The sequence below is a fragment of the Rhinolophus sinicus genome, chromosome X (assembly GCF_036562045.2).
Source record: "Rhinolophus sinicus isolate RSC01 chromosome X, ASM3656204v1, whole genome shotgun sequence".
Taxonomy (NCBI): Eukaryota; Metazoa; Chordata; class Mammalia; order Chiroptera; family Rhinolophidae; genus Rhinolophus; species Rhinolophus sinicus.
In genome coordinates, this window is record NC_133768.1 from 117051803 (window position 1) to 117074037 (window position 22235).

The window sequence follows — 22235 nt, forward strand, 5'->3', positions numbered from 1 at the left end:
TAGTTTTCTGGTAAGGCTGTGTCTCCATTGTTTCTTTGCCTTTTTGTTGTTGTCTATTATTTCTGTGTGGTGGTATTCTATGATGTTTCCCTCTGTTTCTTCTTTTATTTCAGTATATATTTTAGTTCTGGATTTTTTTGAGTGGTTACCCTTAAGTTTATGTAAAAGAAAGTTTGATATTTAGAGTATTCCATTTTCTTCAGCACGCTTACTTTCTCCATTCCCATATTCCGGTTCAGGCCTTTACTCTCCCCCTTGTTGAGTTTTGGTTGCCACAAATTGTCCCTGTTGATGGTGGTCGAATAGCCTCCTTTAGTATTTCTTGTAGTGCAGGTCGTGTTAGAAAATTCCCTCAGCTTCTGTATGTCTGGAAAGGTCTTTATTCCTCCTTCATATCTAAAGGATATCTTTGCTGGATATATTATTCTTGGCTCATGGTTTCTCTCTTTCAATAGTTTGAATATTTGGTTCCACTCCCTCCTGGCTTGTAGAGTTTCTGCTGAAAAATCTGATGATAATCTAATGGGCTTTCCTTTGTAAGTTACCGTCTTCTTTTCCCTGGCTGCCTTGAGGATTCTTTCTTTGTCGTTGATTTTAGACAGCTTCAATACAATGTGCCTTGGAGAAGGCCTGTTGGGATTGAGGTAACTAGGTGTTCTATTTGCTTCTTGGATTCGAGGGTCCAGTTCTGTCCACAAATTTGGGAAGTTCTCATCGACGATTTATTTCAATATATTCTCTGTTCCCTTCTCTCTTTCTTCTCCTTCTGGTATCCCCATTATTCTTATATTGCTCTTCTGATGGAGTCAGAAAGTTCTTGTAGAGTTCTTTCATTTCTTTTAAGTCTCAAGTCTCTTTCTTCTTCTATCTGTGTCATTTCCAGGTTTCTATCTTCGATGTCACTGATTCTTTCCTCCATCTGGTCAACTCTACTACCTAAGCTGGTTATTTCATTCTTAATTTCTTCTATTGAGTTCTTAATCTCCAGAAATTCTATTTGGTTCTTTTTTAAGATTTCAATCTCTTTCGTAAAATGCTCATGCTGTTCTTTGATTGAGTTTCTGAGTTCCTTTAACTGCCTATCTGTGTTTTCTTGTATGTCGTTGAGTTTTTTCAGAACTGCAATCTTGAATTCTCTGTCATTTAAGTCACATATTTCTGTATCTTTAAGTGCCTTCTCTGGAGATTTTTCACTTTCTTTCTGAGCTATCTTGTTGCCTTGGTTATTCTTGGCGATTACTGGTTTACTATTTCTCTTCCTAGACATCTACAGGAGTGACTTCTGCAACAGGTTGATAGAAAGCGGTCTTTCTTTTGTTTGCCAGTACTTGTTGGTAGAATGTTTTATTATTTCTCCAACTGCAACTTATTTTTCTTCTCCCACACGGTAGTGCTATATTTTCTCTGTACTATTCCAACTTCTCACACAATGGGGGGATTCCCTGGGAGACGGGCTTCTCCTCTGTTAATAGTTTGTCTAGGTCACAGGGCGCAGTGTCCCGGTGGGTATGCGGAGAGCTTTTGATGTTCCAAAGCTCTTCCAGCTCCTGATTCAGAGCCCGTATATTTCAGCAGTTCTGTTTACTCCTGCAGGGATCCGCCCAGATAGGTGGGGTCAGGGGCGGGGTGAGTTGTGAGAGGTGGCCCAGAGCAATGGCGGCGACCACCACCATATCCGGTCCTGCTTCCACAGCTCTCTCCACTTTGCTGGAACTAGTTGGGCTGTGAAATTGTGTTTGCAGTCCACAGTTCTCAAAACAGCAAATTTTCTGTTGTTTGGATCTGACACTGCTACTGTTTTGCTTCTAGCACCGGGCAGGTGGGGGCGGGGCGAGCTCTGGGAGGGGAGGGAGGGGGCGGCTAGTCTCAGTGCCTAAGGCTCCGTTCTCTGCTCGGCAGTGCGGGCTTAAACCACCGTTTTCAGCCTTTTTCCCTCAGTCTTTTCTCCGAGGTCTCTGCCGTGAGCGTTGGGTTCAGCCGTGTTATATGCTGTCCCCTCAGCCCTGTGGAGCCCTGGTGGAGCCCTAGCAGTCCGAGTTCTTCCCTCTCCCACAGCTGCGGTAGTTCCGGGAAGCAGCGAGCTCGGCGCACTGAGCGAGGTCTGCGTCCTGCGCCCGCGCGGCTCTGTCTCCGCGCACTTCTCCCTTTCCTCCTCCCTCCACTTGCGCGAATCTCCCACCTGTAGGTGATTTCAGTCGGTAGTGGGCCTCTTCGTCTTGCCTGTGTGCTGTGCAGGGAGTCGTTTGTGGAGTTTTTGTTGTTCGATTCTTTGTAAATTCCAGGGGAGCTTTACAGAGGCTCACCTCACGCCGCCATTTTTCCAGAAGTCCGATCCGCAATGTTCAATAGAAGTGGTAAGAACAGTCATCCTTGTCTTGTTCCTGATTTTAGGGGGGAAATTTCTTTTACCATTACATATGATTTTGGCTGTGGATCTTTCAAGCTGCCCTTTACATTTGAGAAAGTTCTATTCCTAGTTTGTTGGGTGTTTTTATCATGAAAATGTGTTGGATTCTGTCAAATGCTTTTCCTGTATCAATTGATATGATTATGTGCTTTTAAAATTCTATTAATATGTGGTATTATATTGATACATTTTCTTATATTAAACCATTCTTGCATTCCTGGGATGAACTGCATTTAGTTATGGTGTATAATTCTTTTGATATACTGCTGGATTTGGTTTGCTAGTATTTTGTGGTGAAATTTTGCATCTACATTCATAAGAGATACATGGCTGTAGTTTTGTTTTGTTTTTTTCTTGTGATGTCTTTGTCTTTTGGTATCAGGGTAATACTGGCCTTATTGAATAAGTTACTTTCCCTCCTCTTCTACTTTTTGAAAGAGTGAGAAAGACTGTTTTTTGTGTGTTTTTTAAGATTTTTATTGGGGAAGCAGAACAGGACTTTATTGGGGAACACTGTGTACCTCCAGGATTTTTTTCCAAGTCAAGTTGTCCTTTCAATCTTAGTTGTGGAGGGTGCCATTCAGCTTCAAGTTGCTGTCCTTTCGGTCTCAGTTGTGGAGGGTGCTACTCAGCTCCAGGTCCAGTTGCCGTTGCTAGTTGCAGGGGGCACAGCCCACCATCCCTTGCGGGAGTCGAACCGGCAACCTTGTGGTTGAGAGGATGCGTTCCAACCAACTGAGCCATTCAGGAGCTCAGGGGCAGTTCAGCTCAAGGTGCCGTGTTCAATTTTAGTTGCAGGGGGTGCTGCCCACCATCCCTTGTGAGAGTCGAGGAATCGAACTGGCAACCTTGTGGTTGAGAGCCTGCGCTCCAAACAACTGAGCTGTCCGGCAGCTCAGCGGCAGCTCAGCTCAAGGTGCTGTGTTCAATCTTAGTTGCAGGGGGCGGAGCCCATCATCCCTTGCAGGACTCGAGGAATTAAACTGGCAACCTTGTGGCTGAGAGCCCACTGGCCCATGTGTGAATGTTCTGAACCGGCACAGAGCTCCAACCGCCTGAGCCACCGGGCCGGCCCCGAGAAAAACTGGTTTTAATACTTTAAATGTTTGGTACAATTCATCAGTGAAGCCATCTGAGCCTGGCATTTTCTTTGTTGAAAGTTTGAAAAAAATAACTGTATCTCTTCACTTGTTAAATGTCAATTAATATATTCTATATATTGTTAGTCAGTTTGGATAATTTGAGTACTTCTAGGAAATTCCTCATTTTATCTAAATTATCTAATTTGTTGCCATTCAATTATTGATATTATTCCTTTAAAATACTTTTTATATTATTATAGTTGGTATTATATAGGAACTTTCTTTCCTGACTTTAGGAATTTGAGTCTTATCTTTTTTTTTTCTTTTTAATCTAGCTATAGGTGTCAATTTTGTTGATCTTTTCTAGGAACCAACATTTGATTTTCTCTATTGTTTTCTGATCTTTATTTTATCTGTCTTCTAATTTTTTTTCTTCCTTCAGCTTGCTATAGGTTTAGCTTGCTCGTTTTTCATTTTCTTAAGGTGGTAGGCTATGTTATCGATTTGAGATCGTTCTTCTTTTTAATGCACAAGTTTGTAGCTACATATTTCCCTCTGTTTATTATGGCTTTTTATACTGCTTTTATTGCATCCCATCAGTATTGGTAAGTTCTGGTTTCATTTTCATTCATCTCAAAGTATTTCTAACTTTCTTTGTGATTTCTTATTTGACCCACTGGTTATTTATAAGTGTGTGGTTTAATTTCCACATATTTGTAAACTTTTCAAATTCTCTTCTATAATTGACTTTTTATTTTCATTCTATTGCTGTCAGATAACATACATTATTATTTCAATCTTTTAAAATTTATTGAGACATGTTTTAGCCTAACATATATCTATCCTGGAGAATGTCCCATATACACCTGAGAATATGTACATTGTTGTTATGTGGAGTATTTTATAGATGTCTATTAGGTCTAGTTGTTTTACAGCATTATTCTTCTCTTCTGTGGTCTTGGTTCTTCTATTTATTGTTGACAGTGGAGTATTGCATTCTTAGACTATTATTGTTGAACTGTCTGTTTCTTCCTTCAATTCAGTCTGTTGGTTCACATATTTTGGGACCCTGATTTTAGAGCATATATGCTTATATTTATTTATCCCTCCTGACTAAATGATCATTTATCATTATAAAATCTCTTTGTCTCTAGTAACATTTTTTCTCTTAAAGGCTATTTTGTATGATGTTATTGTAGACACTCCAGTTCTGTTATGATTGTTGTTTATCTGATATATCTTTTTTAAACTAAAGTTTATTGGGGTGACAATTATTAGTAAAGTTACATAGATTTCAGGTGTATAATTTTATATTACATCATCTATAAATCACATTGTGTGTTCACCACCCAGAGTCAGTTCTCCTTCCATCACCATATATTTCATCCCCCTTACCCTCATCTCCCACCCCCACCCCCTTACCCTCTATTAACCACTAAACTATTGTCTGTGTCTATGAGTTTTTATTTCTCATTTGTTTGTCTTGTTATTTTGTTGTTTTTGGTTTATATACCACATATCAGTGAAATCATCTGGTTCTCTGCTTTTTATGTCTGATTTTTCGCTTAGCATTATACTCTCAAGATCCACCCATGTTGTCACAAATGTTCCTACATCATCTTTTCTTACTGCTGGAAAGTATTCCATTGTGTATATATACCACAACTTCTTTATCCATCCATCTATCGAAGGACATTTTGGTTGTTTCCATGTCTTGGCCACCGTAAATAAAGCTGCAATGAACATTGGAGCACACGTGTCTTTACGTACAAATGTTTTCAGATTTTTTGGGTAGATACCCAGGAGAGGGATTGCTGGGTCATATGGTAATTCTATTCGGAATTTTTTGAGGAACCTCCACACTACCTTCTATAACGGCTGCACCAGTCTGCATTTCCACCAACAGTGTATGAGGGTTCCTTTTTCTCCACAGCCTCTCCAACACTTGTTACTATTTGTCTTGTTGATGATAGCCATTCTGACTGGGGTGAGGTGATATCTCATTGTGGTTTTTATTTGCATTTCTCTGATGATTAGTGCTGTTGAGCATTCTTTCATATGTAATGATATAAATTTCCCTCTTAAAACTGCTTTCACTGCATCCCAAAATTTTTGGTAGGATGTATTTTCATTGTCATTTGTTTCTATGTATCTTTTGATCTCTCCTCTAATTTCTTCTTTGACCCAGTCATTCTTTAAAGAATGTTGTTTAATCTCCATGTATTTGTGTTTTTTCCTGCTTTCTTTTTGCAGTTGATATCCAATTTCAAAGCCTTGTGATCAGAGAATATGCTTGGTATGATTTCAATCCTCTTAAATTTGCTGAGGTTGATTTTATGTCCCAATATATGGTCTATCCTTGAGAATGTTCCATGTACACTAGAAAAGAATGTATAGTCTGATGTTTTAGGATGAAGTGCTCTATAAATGTCAATTATGTCCATTTCATCTAATGTGTCATTTAGGGCTGCTATTTCGTTATTTATTTTCTGTTTGGATGATCTATCCATAGCTGTCAATGATGTATTTAAGTCCCCTAGTATAATTGTGTTTTGGTCAATTTCTCCCTTTAGTTCTGTTAGTAGTTGCTTGGTGTATTTCGGTGCTCCCTGATTGGGGGCATAAATATTGATGACTGTTATGTCTTCTTGTTGTACAGACCTCTTTACCATTATGAAATGTCCATCTTTGTCTCTTGTTATCTTTTTCACCCTGAAGTCTGTTTCATCTGATATCATTATGGCTACACCTGATTTTCTCTGGGTACCATTTGCTTGGAGTGTCAATTTCCACCCTTTCACTTTGAGTCTATGCTTGTCCTTGTAGCTGAGATGTGTCTCTTGGAGACAGCATATGGTTGGGTTTAGTTTTTTGATCCAATCTGCTACTCTGTGCCTTTTTATTGGTGAGTTCAGTCCATTTACATTTAGGGTGATTATTGATATGTGAGGATTTCCTGTCATTCTATCTTTAGTTTTCTAGTAAGGCTGTGTCTCCATTGTTTCTTTGCCTTTTTGTTGTCTGTTATTTCTGTGTGGTGGTATTCTATGATGTTTCCCTCTGTTTCTTCTTTTATTACAGTATATATTTCAGTTCTGGATTTTTTTGAGTGGTTACCCTTAAGTTTATGTAAAAGAAAGTTTGATATTTAGAGTATTCCATTTTCTTCAGCACACTTACTTTCTCCATTCCACTCTTCTGGTTCAGGCCTTTACTCTCCCCCTTTTTATGTTTTGGTTGCCACAAATTGTCCCTGTTGATGGTGGTAGAATAGCCTCCTTTAGTATTTCTTGTAGTGCAGGTCGTGTATTAGAAAATTCCCTCAGCTTCTGTATGTCTGGAAAGGTCTTTATTCCTCCTTCATATCTAAAGGATATCTTTGCTGGATATATTATTCTTGGCTCATAATTTCTCTCTTTCAATAGTTTGAATATTTGGTTCCACTTCCTCCTGGCTTGTAGAGTTTCTGCTGAAAAATCTGATGATAATCTAATGGGCTTTCCTTTGTAGGTTACCATCTTCTTTTCCCTGGCTGCCTTGAGGATTCTTTCTTTGTCGTTGATTTTAGACAGCTTCAATACAATGTGCCTTGGAGAAGGCCTGTTGGGATTGAGGTAATTAGGTGTTCTATTTGCTTCTTGGATTCGAGGATCCAGTTCTGTCCACAAGTTTGGGAAGTTCTCATCGACAATTTGTTTGAATATATTCTCTGTTCCCTTCTCTCTTTCTTCTCCTTCTGGTATGCCCAGTATTCTTTTATTGTTCTTTCTGATGGAGTCAGAAAGTTCTTGTAGAGTTCTTTCAATTATTTTAAGTCTCAAATCTCTTTCTTCTTCCATCCGTGTCATTTTCAGATTTCTATCTTCTGTGTCACTGATTCTTTCCTCCATCTGGTCAACTCTACTACCTAAGCTGGTTATTTCATTCTTAATTTCTTCTATTGAGCTCTTAATCTCCAGAAATTCTATTTGGTTCTTTTTAAAAATTTCAATCTCTTTTGTAAAATGCTCATGTTGTTCTTTGATTGTGTTTCTGAGTTCATTAAACTGCCTTTCTGTGTTTTCTTGCATCTTGTTGAGTTTTTCAGAACTGCAATCTTGAATTCTCTGTCATTTAAGTCACATATTTCCATATCTTTAAGTTCCTTTTCTGGAGACTTGTCACTTTCTTTCTGAGCTGTCTTGTTGCCTTGGTTATTCATGGCAATTACTGATTTATTATTTCTCTTCCTAGACATTGACAGGAGTGGCTTCTGCAACAGGTTGATAGGAAGAGGTCTTTCTTTTGTTTTCCAGTACTTTTTGGTAGAATGTTTCATTTTCTCTCTGACTGCAGCCTTTTTTTTCTCGCTCACACAGTAGTGCTGTTTTCTCTGCACTATTCCAGCTTCTCACACAATGGGGGGGGATTCCCTGGGAGACGGGCTTCTCCTCTGTTAATAGTTCGTCTATGTCACAGGGCGCAGTGTCCCGGTGGGTATGCGGAGAGCTTTTGAAGTTCCAAAGCTCTTCCTGCACCAGATTCAGAGCCCATATGTTTCAGCAGCTCTGTTTACTCCTGCAGGGATCTGCCCAGATAGGTGGGGCCGGGGGTGGGGTGAGTTGTGAGAGGTGGCCCAGAGCAATGGCGGCGACCACCGCCACAGCCGGTCCTGCTTCCACAGCTCTCTCCCCTTTGCCGGAACTAGTTGGGCTGTGAATTTGTGTTTGCGGTCCACAGTTCTCAAAATAGCAAATATTCTGTTGTTTTGATCTGACACTGCTACTGTTCCTCTTCTAGCACCGGGCAGGTGGGGGCGGGGTGAGCTCTGGGAGGGGAGGGAGGGGGCAGCTGGTCTCAGTGCCTAAGGCTTCCGTTCTCTGCTTGGTAGTGAGGGTTTAAACCACTGTTTTCAGCCTTCTTCCCTAAGTCTTTTCTCCGAGGTCTCTGCCATGAGCGTTGGGCTCAGCCATGTTATATGCTGCCCCCTCAGCCCTGTGGGCCATAAGCAGAGCCCTAGCAGTCCGAGTTCTTCCCTCTCCCGCAGCTGCGGTAGTTCCAGGAAGCAGCGAGCTCGGAGCACTGAGCTAGGTCTGCGTCCTGCGCCCGCGCGGCTCCATCTCCACATTTCTCCCTTTCCTCCTCTCCCTGCTCGCGCAATTCACCCACCTGTAGGTGAATTCAGTAGTGGGCCTCTTCATCTTACCTGTCTGCTGTGCAGGGAGTTCTTTATGGAGTTATTGTTGTTTGATTAGTTGTAAATTCCAGGGGAGCTTTACAGAGGCTCACCTCACGCCGCCATTTTGATGATGTCTCCCTTAACCATTCTTTCAATCTCTATCTTTTAATTGGAGAGTTTAATCTGTTTTATGCACTTACTGTATTACTTGTAAGGAGGTACTTACTGCTGCTATTTATCATTCCTTTTTAGCTCCTCATTCCCTATATTACCACTTCTTTGGTCTTACATAGATATTTTCTACTTTACCAATGCAATTCCCTCATCATTTCTTTCACTATGTTTTTGAGGGTTTTTTCTTAGTAATTAGGTAGTTTCTTATAATTACCACATGACCCAGCAGCTGTACTCAGGCATTTTTCCCAGAGAAATTAATACTTATGTTTACACAAAATCTTGTGGATAAATATTTTTATCAGCTATATGTGTAATAGTAAAAAACTGGACACAGCACAAATGTCTGTTCAACAAATGAATGGTAAACAAACTATGGTACATACCGTAGATGTCATGTATTACTCTTCATTAAAAAAAAAAACTCTTGTCGCACACATTATCTTGATTGAATCTTCAGAGAATGATGCTTAGTTAAAACAAAAATGTCTAATTCCCAAAACCTATCTAGTGGAGGATATCATTTATATGACATTTTTGAAATGATCAAATTTAGAAATGAAGGTCAGATTAGTGGTCCCAGAAGTGCAGGGAGAGTTAATGGGAGAAATTTAGGTGTGGTATAGAAGGGTTACATGTACGGTTCTTGTGGTTATGGAACTGCTCAAGGTCTTGACTGTGATACTTAATAACACAACCCATACAGGAGATAAAATTTTATGGAACACAACACACATACACACAAATGTGTACAAATAAATGGGGAAATTTGAATGTTTGGCAGATTGCATCAATTTCTATATCTTGGTTGTGATATTGTACTACAATTTTGCTAAATATTACTATTGAGGGAAATTGGGCAAAATGTCCATGGAATCTCTATATTATTTTTTACCACCACATGTGAATTTAAAATTAACTCAATGAAAATTTCAATAGTACTCTGAATATGTTGTTACCATATGACCCACCAACTGTACTCTTAGACATTCACCCCAGAGAAATTATAATTTATGTTTACACAATAATGTCCATAGCAACTATTATTTGTAGTAGTAAAAAACTGGAAGCAACCTAGGTATTCTTCAATGTGTAAATGGTTAAAGAAACAATGACACATCCATAACTTGGAGCAATGACTGAGCAATTAAAAGGAATTATTAATATATGCAATAATTTGGATGAATTTGAGGGAAGTATGCTGAGTGAAATAAGCCAGTCCCAAAAGCTCACATACTGTATGATTCCATCTACACAGCATTTCAAAATGACCAAATTGTTGAGATGGAGAGCATATTAACATTTGCCAGGGGATAGGGACATGGTTCTGGTGGCAAGGCAGTGGATTATAAGATGACAACATGAGGGGTCTTTGTAGTGATGGAACTACTGTGGAGGTGTATACATGCATCTATATGTGTGATAAAATTGCTACCTAGATGCACACATATACAAAAATGAATACAAACATAACATAGGAAATGTGAATAAGATTGGTAGATTATGTCTATGTCAATATTCGGATTCTGATAATGTACTACAGTTTTTCCAGATCTTACAATTTGGGGAAAGTAAGTAAATGGTACTTGGGCTCTCTCTGTATTATTTTTTACAACTTCATGTGAATTTAAAATTGTCTTGAAACAAAATTAAAAAAAAACAAGACTTTAAAAGATGAAGTTGATCCGCATGTAACTTATGTGTCCACGAGAACAAAGTCTCAACCTCTTAGAGATGGTAAAATCTAGAACACAACAATATCTCATTTACAAAACCAGCGTCTTTTTTTTTTTTTTACAGTTGATTATGATCTTAATGTTTTGGAATGTGATGAATTTTATTTGGTTTGCCATTAGAATAAAAAATATTTTAAATTGAGGTGAGGCCGGGTATAGTTTCAAGGGAGTAAAAGCAACGCTCTTAATAAATGAGTGGGCTTAAGTCTGGATAAGAACTCCTGTTTATGTCTACCTCATGTTACAGATACTTTAGGCTAAGACTGAGTATAAAAATCCAACTGTCTTAGTTTCAGGTTGCATATGGAGTTCCATGTCAGTTCCAGGTTGTGTCACAGATCCAAATGAAGATTGAGCTTTGGATGGAGTTGTAATAGATTGAGCTTGGGATGGAATTGTAGTATATTGGCCTTGGGATGCAGTTGTAGTAGATTGATCTTGGGATGGAGCTGTAGTAGGTTGATCTTGGGATGGAGTTGTAGTAAACTGACCTTGGGAAAAGGCAATTTTAGCCCCAGAAGCAGCTTCTAGGGATTCATGTGTAACCACTTTAGAGGGAGCTGAAGATTCACCCATGGTAGCTATTGGTAGAATCTGGAGTTCATCTGTATTAGTTACATCATGAATGTGAGATCTTACTGAATCTGTCACAGATTGATCCTTGGTCCTTCCTGAATAATATACAGAAGAGGAACCCCAGGGTTCAACCATACCAGTTGGTAAAGGAACCCATTTGCTGTCAGTAATATGTGGATCTAAAAGTTCCATTGTATTGACTGCTAGAGAATCCTGGGGCTCAGCTATTCTATTAGTGGGTTTACCTGTTGAAAACGTGCTCCAGGGTCCCACTGTATCATGTGAAGGGAAAGTACTTGGGGGAGCACTAGCTGTATAAACAGTATGTTGAACCCAATATCCACCTGTATTTGTAATGGGTTGAGCCCAAGATTGAGCTGTATTGTCCGTCAGGGAACTGAAGTGTCCAGCTGTATTAGCAGTTGTTTGAGCCCAAGATCCAATTATAATAGTCCCATTGGAACCCTGGGGTTCAACTTCATAATCTCCAGAAGGACTCATGATTTGATCCAAAGATTTAGCTCTATCAGCCACTGGGTAATCCCAGTGTTCAGCTCTCTTAGCCTTAGAAGGATCATATGATAAGGCTCTGTCAGAAATAGTTTGAGCTGAAGAAGGCTCAGTTGTTTTAGCTACTAGGGAATTCCATGGATCACCTGTGTGAGGTGAAGGGGAATCCTGATATTGAGCGGAATTATCTCTAGGATATTCTCGTGGTCTGACAACAGCAATTATGGTCCACAATTGTTCCACTGGAAATTTGGTATCTTTGGGGACATGGCTTTTTTCAGGGAAAAACTTAGAACTATCAGAAAAAGAGTCTGCACCATTACTGTTAAGGAACGTTGGAGAAGAATTTTTAAGATGTTTGGTTTGTGGAGAAATCCCTAAGCTCTCCTCCAAAGGCTGTATAGAGGACCTATGTGAGGTCAGGTTCAAAATGTAGTTATGGCCCTGCCAGTCTTGAGGAACATTCTCACTCCCAGGATAAGTCTTGCAATGTAAGGATGTAGTAAGACTCAATTGCTTCTTGGATGCCTTGATAAACTGTTTCATCCAGTTAAAGTAGGGGGTTGTCCTGATGACAATTGTGGGGTCATAACATATATTTGAGGTCTCATGTGTCAGGCCCATCAGTTCCCAGTGGTTCTTTAGAAGACATAAGACAGGACTAGCTTGTTGTACCTGAATAAGGAAACCAAGAAATTAAATTTTATATATACATACTTTTATAATACTTATAATAAATATTATAATTTCTTATATATGTATAAGCTATGCAGTCTATGTGCATACATCTCATACACTCTGTGAAAGATGGAAATAAATGTAATATGATGTCTATTGTCAAGGATCTCTCAAAGGTTAACAATTTAAGACATGGGCACACATAATTGAAACAGAGATGATAAAGGTAGAATATAGGAAGTGCTAGGACTATTTAGATGAAACAGGTTTTCATACTCTCACAGCCAACTACCTAATAAGCATTCCAGTTAGATGTCTAAGAGTCATCTCAAACTTAGTATTTAAGAAGAACAAAAAACAGAACTCCTGATATTCTTCATACAAAATCTTCCCTACACCTTGCTCTTCTGTTAATGTCCACTCCATCCACCCAACAGCTCAAGTCAAAAACCTTGAAGTCATCCTTGATGCTTCTTCTTCTTTCACCCTCTGCCACCACTCCATCAGCAAACAATTTCCTGTGTTATTTTCAATTTTTTTTTCCAAAATGCCATTCAGGACTGCTGGTGCTGCTACCACCCATAGTCTTTTTATGAAAAGTCACACTTCTTGTTCCCCTTCAGTCTAATCTTAGTATAGCATTAGAATTATCCTGTTAAAATATAACACAGCATTTCATCTTGCTCAGAACTCTCCAATGGCTCCTCATCTCAATGACATTAAAAGATTAGTCCTTACAATGAGTCACAAGGCCCTCAAAGGTCTAGTCCCTTGTTACCTCCTTGATCTCACCTTTTATTCTTGTTACTCTGTCTAGTCTCCTACAGCTACCTGGCTTCCTTTGTGTTACTTAAATGCACCAGACATATTACCACCTCAGAATCTTTATGTTGCTTTTATCTGCTTGTAACCCTATTCTCCTGAAATCCACATGACTTGCTTCATCACTTCCTTCATACAATTTATTGAAATGTTAATTCTTTATGAATGCCTTTCCTTATCACCTAATCCTAATAAGTAGGATTCAGTCCAGATAGCAACAACTGCATAAGCCTGATTCGTATTATAGGTGTTTTAGGCTAAGTTTGATTTTGGAGCCCAGTTGTCCCAATTTCAGGATTCAAGTTCACAGTAACTCCTGTCCTCTCTTTGTTACACTAATGTATTCTATTTGAAGACTTTATTACCACTTGCCTTCTTATATGTTTATTTTACCAAAACTGTAAGTTCCATGAGAATATGGACTGCTTTATCCTCATTGCCTAACTTAGTTCGGATTATATTGTATCAGAATGGAAATAGTACGTAGAGGTTCTCTATCCTAAATTATTGCATCAGATTCCTTCAATGCCATTCTTTACACTACTCATTAGAGTAATCTCTAAAATGTAAAATTTGCCATGTTAATTCTCTTCTCAAAACCCTTCCGTTGCTCGCTATTCCCTAAGTAATAAAGTATATGACCTTAACAAGATAAAAACCTTCATAATTTGTCCCCTGGTTATTCATGTCTATATCTCTCTCATCCCATGCTTAGACTAGTACTTCTTACATACCATACACCCATGTAGTTTTCAGTCTTGTCAGATTTGGCTTATTCTGTTCCTTTTAACCTAAATGTCATCCCCTCATTTATACTCCTTACACCACTTGGTAAATCGCTACTGATTTTTTAGGACTAGTTCAAAGGCTAATTTCAACACATTTAAAATTGATCACTGCTTCCTTTTATCCTCAGTGCTAATTGCACACTATGCAGATACTTATTATAGTGTATACAATATGTACTTTGCTTGTTTCCTTTACTGGACTGCCTTCTCTATCTCCTCAAGAGTGGGTTATCTTTGAGGCTAGGACCATGGTTTGTCCTTCTGACATACTGATCAGACAATAAGCCCTATGATAATTATGGCCAGTCTGATTCCTTTATCTCTCCTGTCACACTGTGAGTTCCTTGAGGGCCTGTTTCAGGTTTGTGTCTTCTCTATTTCATCAAATAAACTTGGTGGTACCCAAGAATTTGTTCCAAGTCTTCTTTCAACATTGTGTTTCTAGATATTAACACAAGGTCTGATACTCAGTACATATGTACAGAAATATTGATATTTATCTAAACTCTTGCCACTCTCCACCATGAGCCATAGCTACTGCCTTTTTAAATTTGCATTTGCTGTTTCCTCTATCTCTATCTGAAATGCTGTTCCAACCATACTTGACTACCTTTGTACATAACAATCATCATTGCACAGGGCTTTGTTTTCTATAGCCATTCCATTTATCAATGGTGAATTGAGGTGCATTTATGTCTTTTAACCCCCCATACCTAAGTTTAAGCCATATTCCCTTCATTATAGTGGCTGAAGACAGACTATAAAAAAATTAGACGAAAGAAACCATTGACAAAATAAAGAGGCAACCAACTGAATGGGAGAAGGTGTTTGCAAACAGTGCCTCTGATAAGGGGCTAATATCCAAAATATACAAGGAACTCATGAAACTCAACAACAAAAAAACAAACAACCCAATTGAAAAATGGGCAGAAGACCTGAAGAGACATTTCTCCAAAGAGGACATACAACTGGCAAGTAGACATATGAAAAAAATGCTCGGCATCACTAATCATCAGAGAAATGCAAATCAAAACCACAATGAGATATCACCTCACCCCAGTCAGAATGGCTATCATCAACAAGACAAATAGTAACAAGTGTTGGAGAGGCTGTGGAGAAAAAGGAACCCTCATACACTGTTGATGGGAATGCAGACTGGTGCAGCCGTTATGGAAGGCAGTGTGGAGGTTCCTCAAAAAATTACAAACAGAATTACCATATGACCCAGCAATCCCTCACCTGGGTATCTACCCAAAAAATCTGAAAACATTTATTCATAAAGACAAGTGTTCTCCAATATTCGTTGCAGCTTTATGGTGGCCAAGACATGGAAACAACCAAAATGTCCTTCGATAGATGAATGGATAAAGAAGTTGTGGTATATATACACAATGGAATACTATTCGGCGGTAAGAAAAGATGAAATAGAACCATTTGTGACAACATGCATGGATGTTGAGATTATAATGCTAAGCGAAATAAGACAGACAGAAAAAGCAGAGAACCATATGATTTCACTGATATGTGGTATATAAACTGAAAACAACAAAAGAACAAGACAAACAAATGAGAAACAAAAACTCATAGATACAGACAATAGTTTAGTGGTTACCAGAGGGTAAAGGGAGGGTGGTAGATGAGGGTAAAGGGGATCAAATATATGGTGATGGAAGGAGAACCGACTCTGGATGGTGAGCACACAATGTGATATATAGATGATGTAATACAGAACTGTACACCTGAAATCTATGTAACTTTACTAACAATTGTCATCCCAATAAACTTTAATTAAAAAAAAAGAAAGATCAAGCAATATTGAAAAGTAAAAAAAAAATTAAAAGAATTAAAGGTAGAAAGATCTATCGATCCCTTTTTTTTTTTTTTTTTTTTTTTTTTTTTTTTGTATTTCTTATTGGTTTCAAAGGTCTTCCTTGTGGTAAACTCTACACCTTTCAAATATTTAGTGAAACTTCCTAGATTCATTTATTTTCCTGGGACCAAAGAACAAACTTCCCTATGTCCTGTTATCTACAGGTTACCTGCACATTTGTGGAATTCTACATTTCTACTTTCCCCTCCCACTCCTGATGTTGCCCTCGTGAAATGAATACCCAACAGTCTTGTTGCAGCTGGCTCTGAATGCACAAGCCCTCAGTCTCAGCCAAGTGGGAATGTTGGTGGTGGCACATTGAGAATTCCAGCAGTCGTACTGACAACTTCTTTACTTTTGTGGTTCCAAACTCCTTGTAACCTGAGGGGATGGATGATGAATGATATTGTGAGACCCAGACCACCTAAACTCTGGCTTGATTTGGCATATTATCTTGAATCAATCACACAGGTTTCCCAAGGCACTCTCCCCTCACGTTTCTCTTCTCCATTCAGATCATATATTCTTCCACTGTGCTTTCTGAGCTTCCCACACCTCCCTTAACCAGGAAATAAAAAGAGTTCTGTACTGAAAGGTGAGAGAGTTAGCCCTGAGATATCCCCTTCCTTCTTTAGCCTCAATTTATCCTGCAATAAAATGGGGTGGGGTGGAATTTAGAATTTTCAATATTTCCTCCAGATTCTTTTGCCACCTTCACAGAAACTTAGTTTCTTTGCAAAACCAATTGTTAGAGTTAAACTCATAAAGCAGTGTACCCTGGCTCCTTTTACTTACTCTGAAATTGATACACTTGGCATATTTCATAATGACACTTAGAACAACCCTTCAAGGAAATGTTGGGAGCCTGAGATAGTGACACATCATCCTCATATATAGGCTCTTCCAGAAGGACCACACCTATATCTGCTTTGGCTGGATGTTTTTCAACTTGGGGATTAAAGCTGGGATGGAGGCAGATTTTTTGGCTGTGTAGGATGCTCTCTGAGTCGATGACTCCTGAAATGTTCAGGTGTGAAGGCTCCCTAAGGAAAGAGAAAGAGGGACAAGAATACACTTAAAAAAAAAAAAAACATAAGTTATCCATTACACCACCTTATGAAAGGCATTGTTTGACAGCTTATGTCAAAGTCAAAGGAATGAGATGACCCAGCTTTACCTGTATTTGAAAACGTAAGATTACCTTAATTGTAGAAACTTATTGAATACAGCGTGATATGTACCACACTGTGCCTGCACAAGTCCTTGTTCTGGGCTTTTGGCTCCTCCACATCTCCACTTCTCCCCTACCAAATATTTGATCCAAAGAAAGTTGCTTTATGTGCCTGTGTTTTTTTGTTTGTTTGTTTGTTTTTTGACACTTAAAGTTTTATTATATCAAATTTGATACATATAAAATACTATATCTAATATATATTTAAGTTGCAAAACATAATAAAATGCATCCCTGTAAATCCACCATCATATTCTGTACTTGTACGTCACCACTCCTTTATCGCTACCTGTAAGCTCTTATCCCATTCTGCCTTATTCCCAGAGGTAACTACAATCCTGAATTGTGTTTGACATTCCCTACTTTGGTATGTAATTATATTCTTTCACTTTGCTTGTTCTCAAGCTTTCTAAAACTATAAGTATACTACAACTTATTTACCCTTTCTTTTCTTCATGAACAGTAATTTTTGTCCAGTTCTTGTCATTGCATCGCTACTATAAATATTCCTATAACTGCACATGTGCAAGAGTTTATCTAAGGCATATATGTAGAAGTGGAATTTTCTGGTCATAAACTGTTATGTGCCTGGTTTTTAATACCTTCTTCTATAAATTGGGAAGGGAAGGACTGCTTATTCAAACTCTACTTGTAATCGCTTCTCAGCCTTTTGGCTAAGATCAAGTGTGCCAACTCTATTTGTATACATGTATGATATTTTTCATACTAAAATGTTAAATACAAAATCCCATAGAGGAAGAAATGCTAACCTTTGTACAACTCTAGTGGATAGTAACATACAATTGTGAAAAGACATATCATTAAAAACTCTGGGAGGAAAGACAGAGATTTCACATTCAATTTTAGAAATTACACAGCATAGATTAGACAATGGAGAGCTGTTAAGGTACAGAATCAACATCATGAATACATGAATTAGAGCCATAGCAGTGCGGAGTGAGGTAAGGAATAGAACTTAAAGACATTATGGAGGAAGAAATCAGCAGGATTTTGCAACTCAGTTGATGTGACATTAAATAATCATGGACAGATTCCAGTTTAAGACCTTATTGATGGGTAGAATGATATTGCCCACAATCAAGATGGAAAAGCTTCTACTTATTATATTTGTGATAAAATCCAATTTCGTCAGATAGCAGAGAACACCTTCCTTTATATTTTGTTAAATATGCTGTATTCCCCATTAGAGCTAACAAATTCTCATCTGTGACTCCTCGGAGCTTAGTTCTGAGCCTGACAAAGACAGACCTCAATATCTGTTTGTTGAGGAAACGAAGAAGGTAGGGAAGGAGAGACAGAAGAAAAGAGAAGGTAAGAGTGAAAAGGAGGAAAAGATGTTAGCTAGGGAGTAGGACCAAGACTATTACCTGACTTCAGGACCAGAAAATGGTCCATATCAACATGTTCTTCACTCTGTTTCTTTGGAAGGATCCACCAGTAGGAGTACTGAAAGGAAATGTCACCCAACACTCACCCTAGACCCAAGACCATTGGCTCTGCCCCTACTCACATCTTCTGCAGACAATTAGCTGTAGAGAGAATCCACCACGGACTCAGGACAATGCCCTGGCAATTTCCAGACATGGACACCAGCCATGGTATGTCATTGAAGATAGCCAATGGTGGTATACTTGGGGTCAATGAACTTGAGCTAAGCCACTGCTTCTGAGTTTGTGGCCCTGCAAAGAATATGATATGGAGAGGGAAGGGTTAAGACAGCATGAAAACCAATCTCTTCTCTCAAAGTTGACAACATTTATGATTTTAGGGTTAACCGTAAAATTTGATGGCTTCAGCTAGAAAGTTTCTGCTACATACCAATGTGATCTAAATTCCTCCACATGTGTGACTGCGTATGTGTGAGTGGGTATGAGTGTTGTATTTATACCATGATCACAACCTGATGCTACTGTTTCCCTCTTCTTGTCTGAGTATTTATTGAAGGAAATCTAGAATTAGAAAAAGGAATGGTATCAAAAGATGTCCCACCTGATTAGGGGATAATAAAAGAGAGGGGAGAAGGTGTAGAGAAAAGGGGACAGTAGAAGAAATAGATGTAAAGAGAGGAAGAGGAATTGTACAAACGAAAGTGGGGAAAAAAGAATAGGAGAAGGAACTGGAGGAGAGGTGATGATATAGTTTGGAAATGAGTAGAAAGTAAAACAGGGAGAAGAGGAGGAGCAGGACATAGGTCTTAGAAATTCAAGGAGAAAAGATGTTCAAGTGTCTATGACTTACTAGCACAACAGCAAGGAACCCAACATAAAACATGGTAGAGCCAAAGTAAAGCTTTCATCCTGGCTTAAGTGGAAGAGATGTGATGTGTAGCTGCAGGGACAAAAGAAACACTAGTAGTCTAGAGACAATGTATATAGGTTACAGAATATCTGACATCATAAAATCTACTGTGAGGTCACTTCTCTCCCTGTTCTGTGGTCACTTTAGGGCTATGTCAGGTGGGGAACAGGAGAAAGTAACATGGTTTAAAATCAAACATAATTTTATTTGTAGGCTCTAAGTTTAAAAATTTTTCTTTTATATAGAGAAGAGGTGATATTTACCTCAGTCTCTTAAAACTTCTGGCACCATATCATGCTATCACAATATTATTGACTATATTACCTATGCTGTACATTACATCTCCATGACTTCTTTGTTTTATACCTGGAAGTTTGGACCTCTTATTCCCCTTCACCTATTTTTCAATTACATTTGACATTCAGTATTATTTTATATCAATTTCAGGTGTATAGCACAGTGGCTAGACATTTATATGATTTAAGAAGTGATCCCCTGACTAGTCTAGTACTCAACGGGCACTATGCATTGTTATTATCATATTATTTACTATATTCCCTGCTTTACTTTACATCCCCATGGCTATTTTGTAACTACCAGTTTATATTTTTTAATTCCTTCCCCTTTTTCACCCATACCTCCAACCCCCCTCCCATCTGGCAACCATTAAAATGTTATCTGTATCTATGAGTCTGTTTCTGTTTTGTTTGTTAATTTTGTTCTTTAGATTCCACATATAAGTGAGATCATGTGGTATTTGTCTTTCTCTGTCTGACACACTTCACGCAGCACCATACTCTCCAGGTCCATCCATGCTGCCTCAGATGGTGAGAATCCATTCCTTTCCATGGCCAAGCAATATCCCATTGTATATATGAACCACCTCCTCTTTATCCATTCATCCATCAACGGATCACCTTCCATGAGGTAGTTTGGTAATGCTCTGGACCAGTCCAAAGCTGGCCTCCTGGGAGGGACCTTGCCACAGGCCAAGTTCAGCTGCAATCTGTACCCTGCCCGGGGACACCTGGCATGTGAGCCACAAAGCAATCCATACATGGCCACTGCCCACACTGTGCTTAGAGGTGCCTCGAGAGGCCAAGCTGTCAACCAAGGCCGACTATCACTACTGCTGGACTTGGGGCTGCTCAGCCAGAGGTATGGGACACTCTAAAGCCAGATGCTGCTTGTCTGGGTTTTGTGAACCTTTGAGAGATTTTAGGAAAGTCTACAGCCTGAGCCAAGACAGGCCATTTGTATGGAAAAGCCACTGGAAGTGGCTTGGATGTGCCCAAAAGTTGGGTGGGGCAGTGCCTCAGGGAATCAGGGCCAATGAAGAGTGTTAGCCAGTTTGATGGAGACAAAGATGTGGCAGCCGCCTGCATCTGCACACAGGGAGGGGAAGGGCTCAATACAGAAACAATATCTTCTGCTAGCTCCTCCTCCCGGGAGAAAGCTGCCCCTCCAGCCCTTGTCCTGAGGCCAGACAACTAATTTCTTCCCCGTATGTCCCTGGCACCTTTTGAGCTGCTGCCCCAGTGCTGGAGCTCAGAGCGAGTGAGTCCATCATCAAGTAAATCTGTGTGTGGAGGGTCTGGGAACGCAGCCGCCTTCCATCTCAGTCAGCCATAATCTCTACTGTTTTTCACAATCAGAAGTTATGGGGACTTCTCTCCCCAGCACTGGAACCCTGGGCTGGGGAGCCTGGTGTGGGGCTGGGACCCCTTGTTCCTCCAGGGGGGAACCTCTGAAGCCAAAATATCCCTCCCGATTTTTAATGGTCACACTCGGGTGTGTGACCAGCCCGTTCTGCATCTCTGCCCCTCCTACCAGTCTCGAGGTGGCTTCTTCTGCATGTCCATAGTTGTAGGGCTTCAGTTCAGCAAGATTTCAGGAGGTTCTCAATAATGGTTGTTTTATAGTTTAGTTGTAATTAATGTGGTCCTGAGAGGAGGTGAGCACAGCATTTACCTACTCTGCCATTTTGACCAGAAATATGTTTTCATTTTCTTTGGATAAAACCCAGAAGTGGAATTTCTGAGTTGTATGGTATATCCATTTGTAGTTTTTCGAGGCATCTCCATAGTGTTTTTTATAGTAGTTGCACCAGTTTGCAGTCCTACCAACAGTGCATGAGGGTTCCCTTTTCTCCACATCCTTGCCAACACTTGTTGTTTGTTGATTTATGGATGATAGCCATTCTGACAAGTGAGTTGATATCTCATTGTGGTTTTCATTTGTATTTTTCTGATGATCAGTGATGTTGAGCATCTTTTCATATGTCTGTTGGCCATCTCTATGTCTTTTTTGAAGAAATGTCTTTTCATGTTCTCTGCCCATTTTTCAGTCATATTGTTTATTTTTTCCTTACTGAGTTGTATGAGTTTCTTACATACCAGGCGTGCCAAAAAAAATGTATACAAGTGGACACTTTGGTCAACATTACTCAAGCAGTAGTTCGCCATAATCAGAAGTGTTTGGATGCTGATGGTAACCACTTTGAACACCTCTTGTAATTGCAGAAGTCAAACGTGATTTGTATTCATCTTTTGTTATCAGTATATATTGAGTATTACAATTTTAATAGTTTTCTTTTCTTAAAATGTGTATATATTTTTTGGCACCCTCTGTATTTTTGGATATCAACCCCTTATCAGATATATGACTTGCAAATATATTCTCCCATTCAGTGGGTTGTCTTTTTTATTTTGAGGGTTTTTTGACATAATTTGTGGTGGTACATTCTTCTTTTAAGCATTACAGTCATCCTGGTGAAACTTGGGGTCCCTAGCACTAAATTTAGTTATACTTTCAGGAGTTTTCCCTCAATTACCCCCATTGAAAATCAAGAGAACTTACACTGGCACTGTTATGGTTCTATAAA

The 22235-nt window shown here is 39.2% G+C and overlaps 1 protein-coding gene across 2 annotated transcripts in view; it reads right to left on the reverse strand.

Annotated features, from left to right (window-relative positions):
- Positions 1 to 10713: 10713 nt before the first annotated feature.
- The window catches only part of LOC141569556 (uncharacterized), a 33696-nt gene continuing 22174 nt past the window's right edge, over positions 10714 to 22235 (reverse strand). For both annotated transcript variants that reach the window (XM_074323258.1, XM_074323257.1), the window contains exons 2-5: positions 18564 to 18732; positions 16597 to 16844; positions 16043 to 16182; positions 10714 to 12318 (exon numbers count right to left, since the gene is read on the reverse strand). In XM_074323258.1, the coding sequence (XP_074179359.1) occupies positions 10810 to 12318; positions 16043 to 16182; positions 16597 to 16844; positions 18564 to 18637 (1971 nt within the window). In that variant the 5' untranslated portion in view covers positions 18638 to 18732 and the 3' untranslated portion in view covers positions 10714 to 10809. The remainder of the gene's footprint in view (positions 12319 to 16042; positions 16183 to 16596; positions 16845 to 18563; positions 18733 to 22235) is intronic.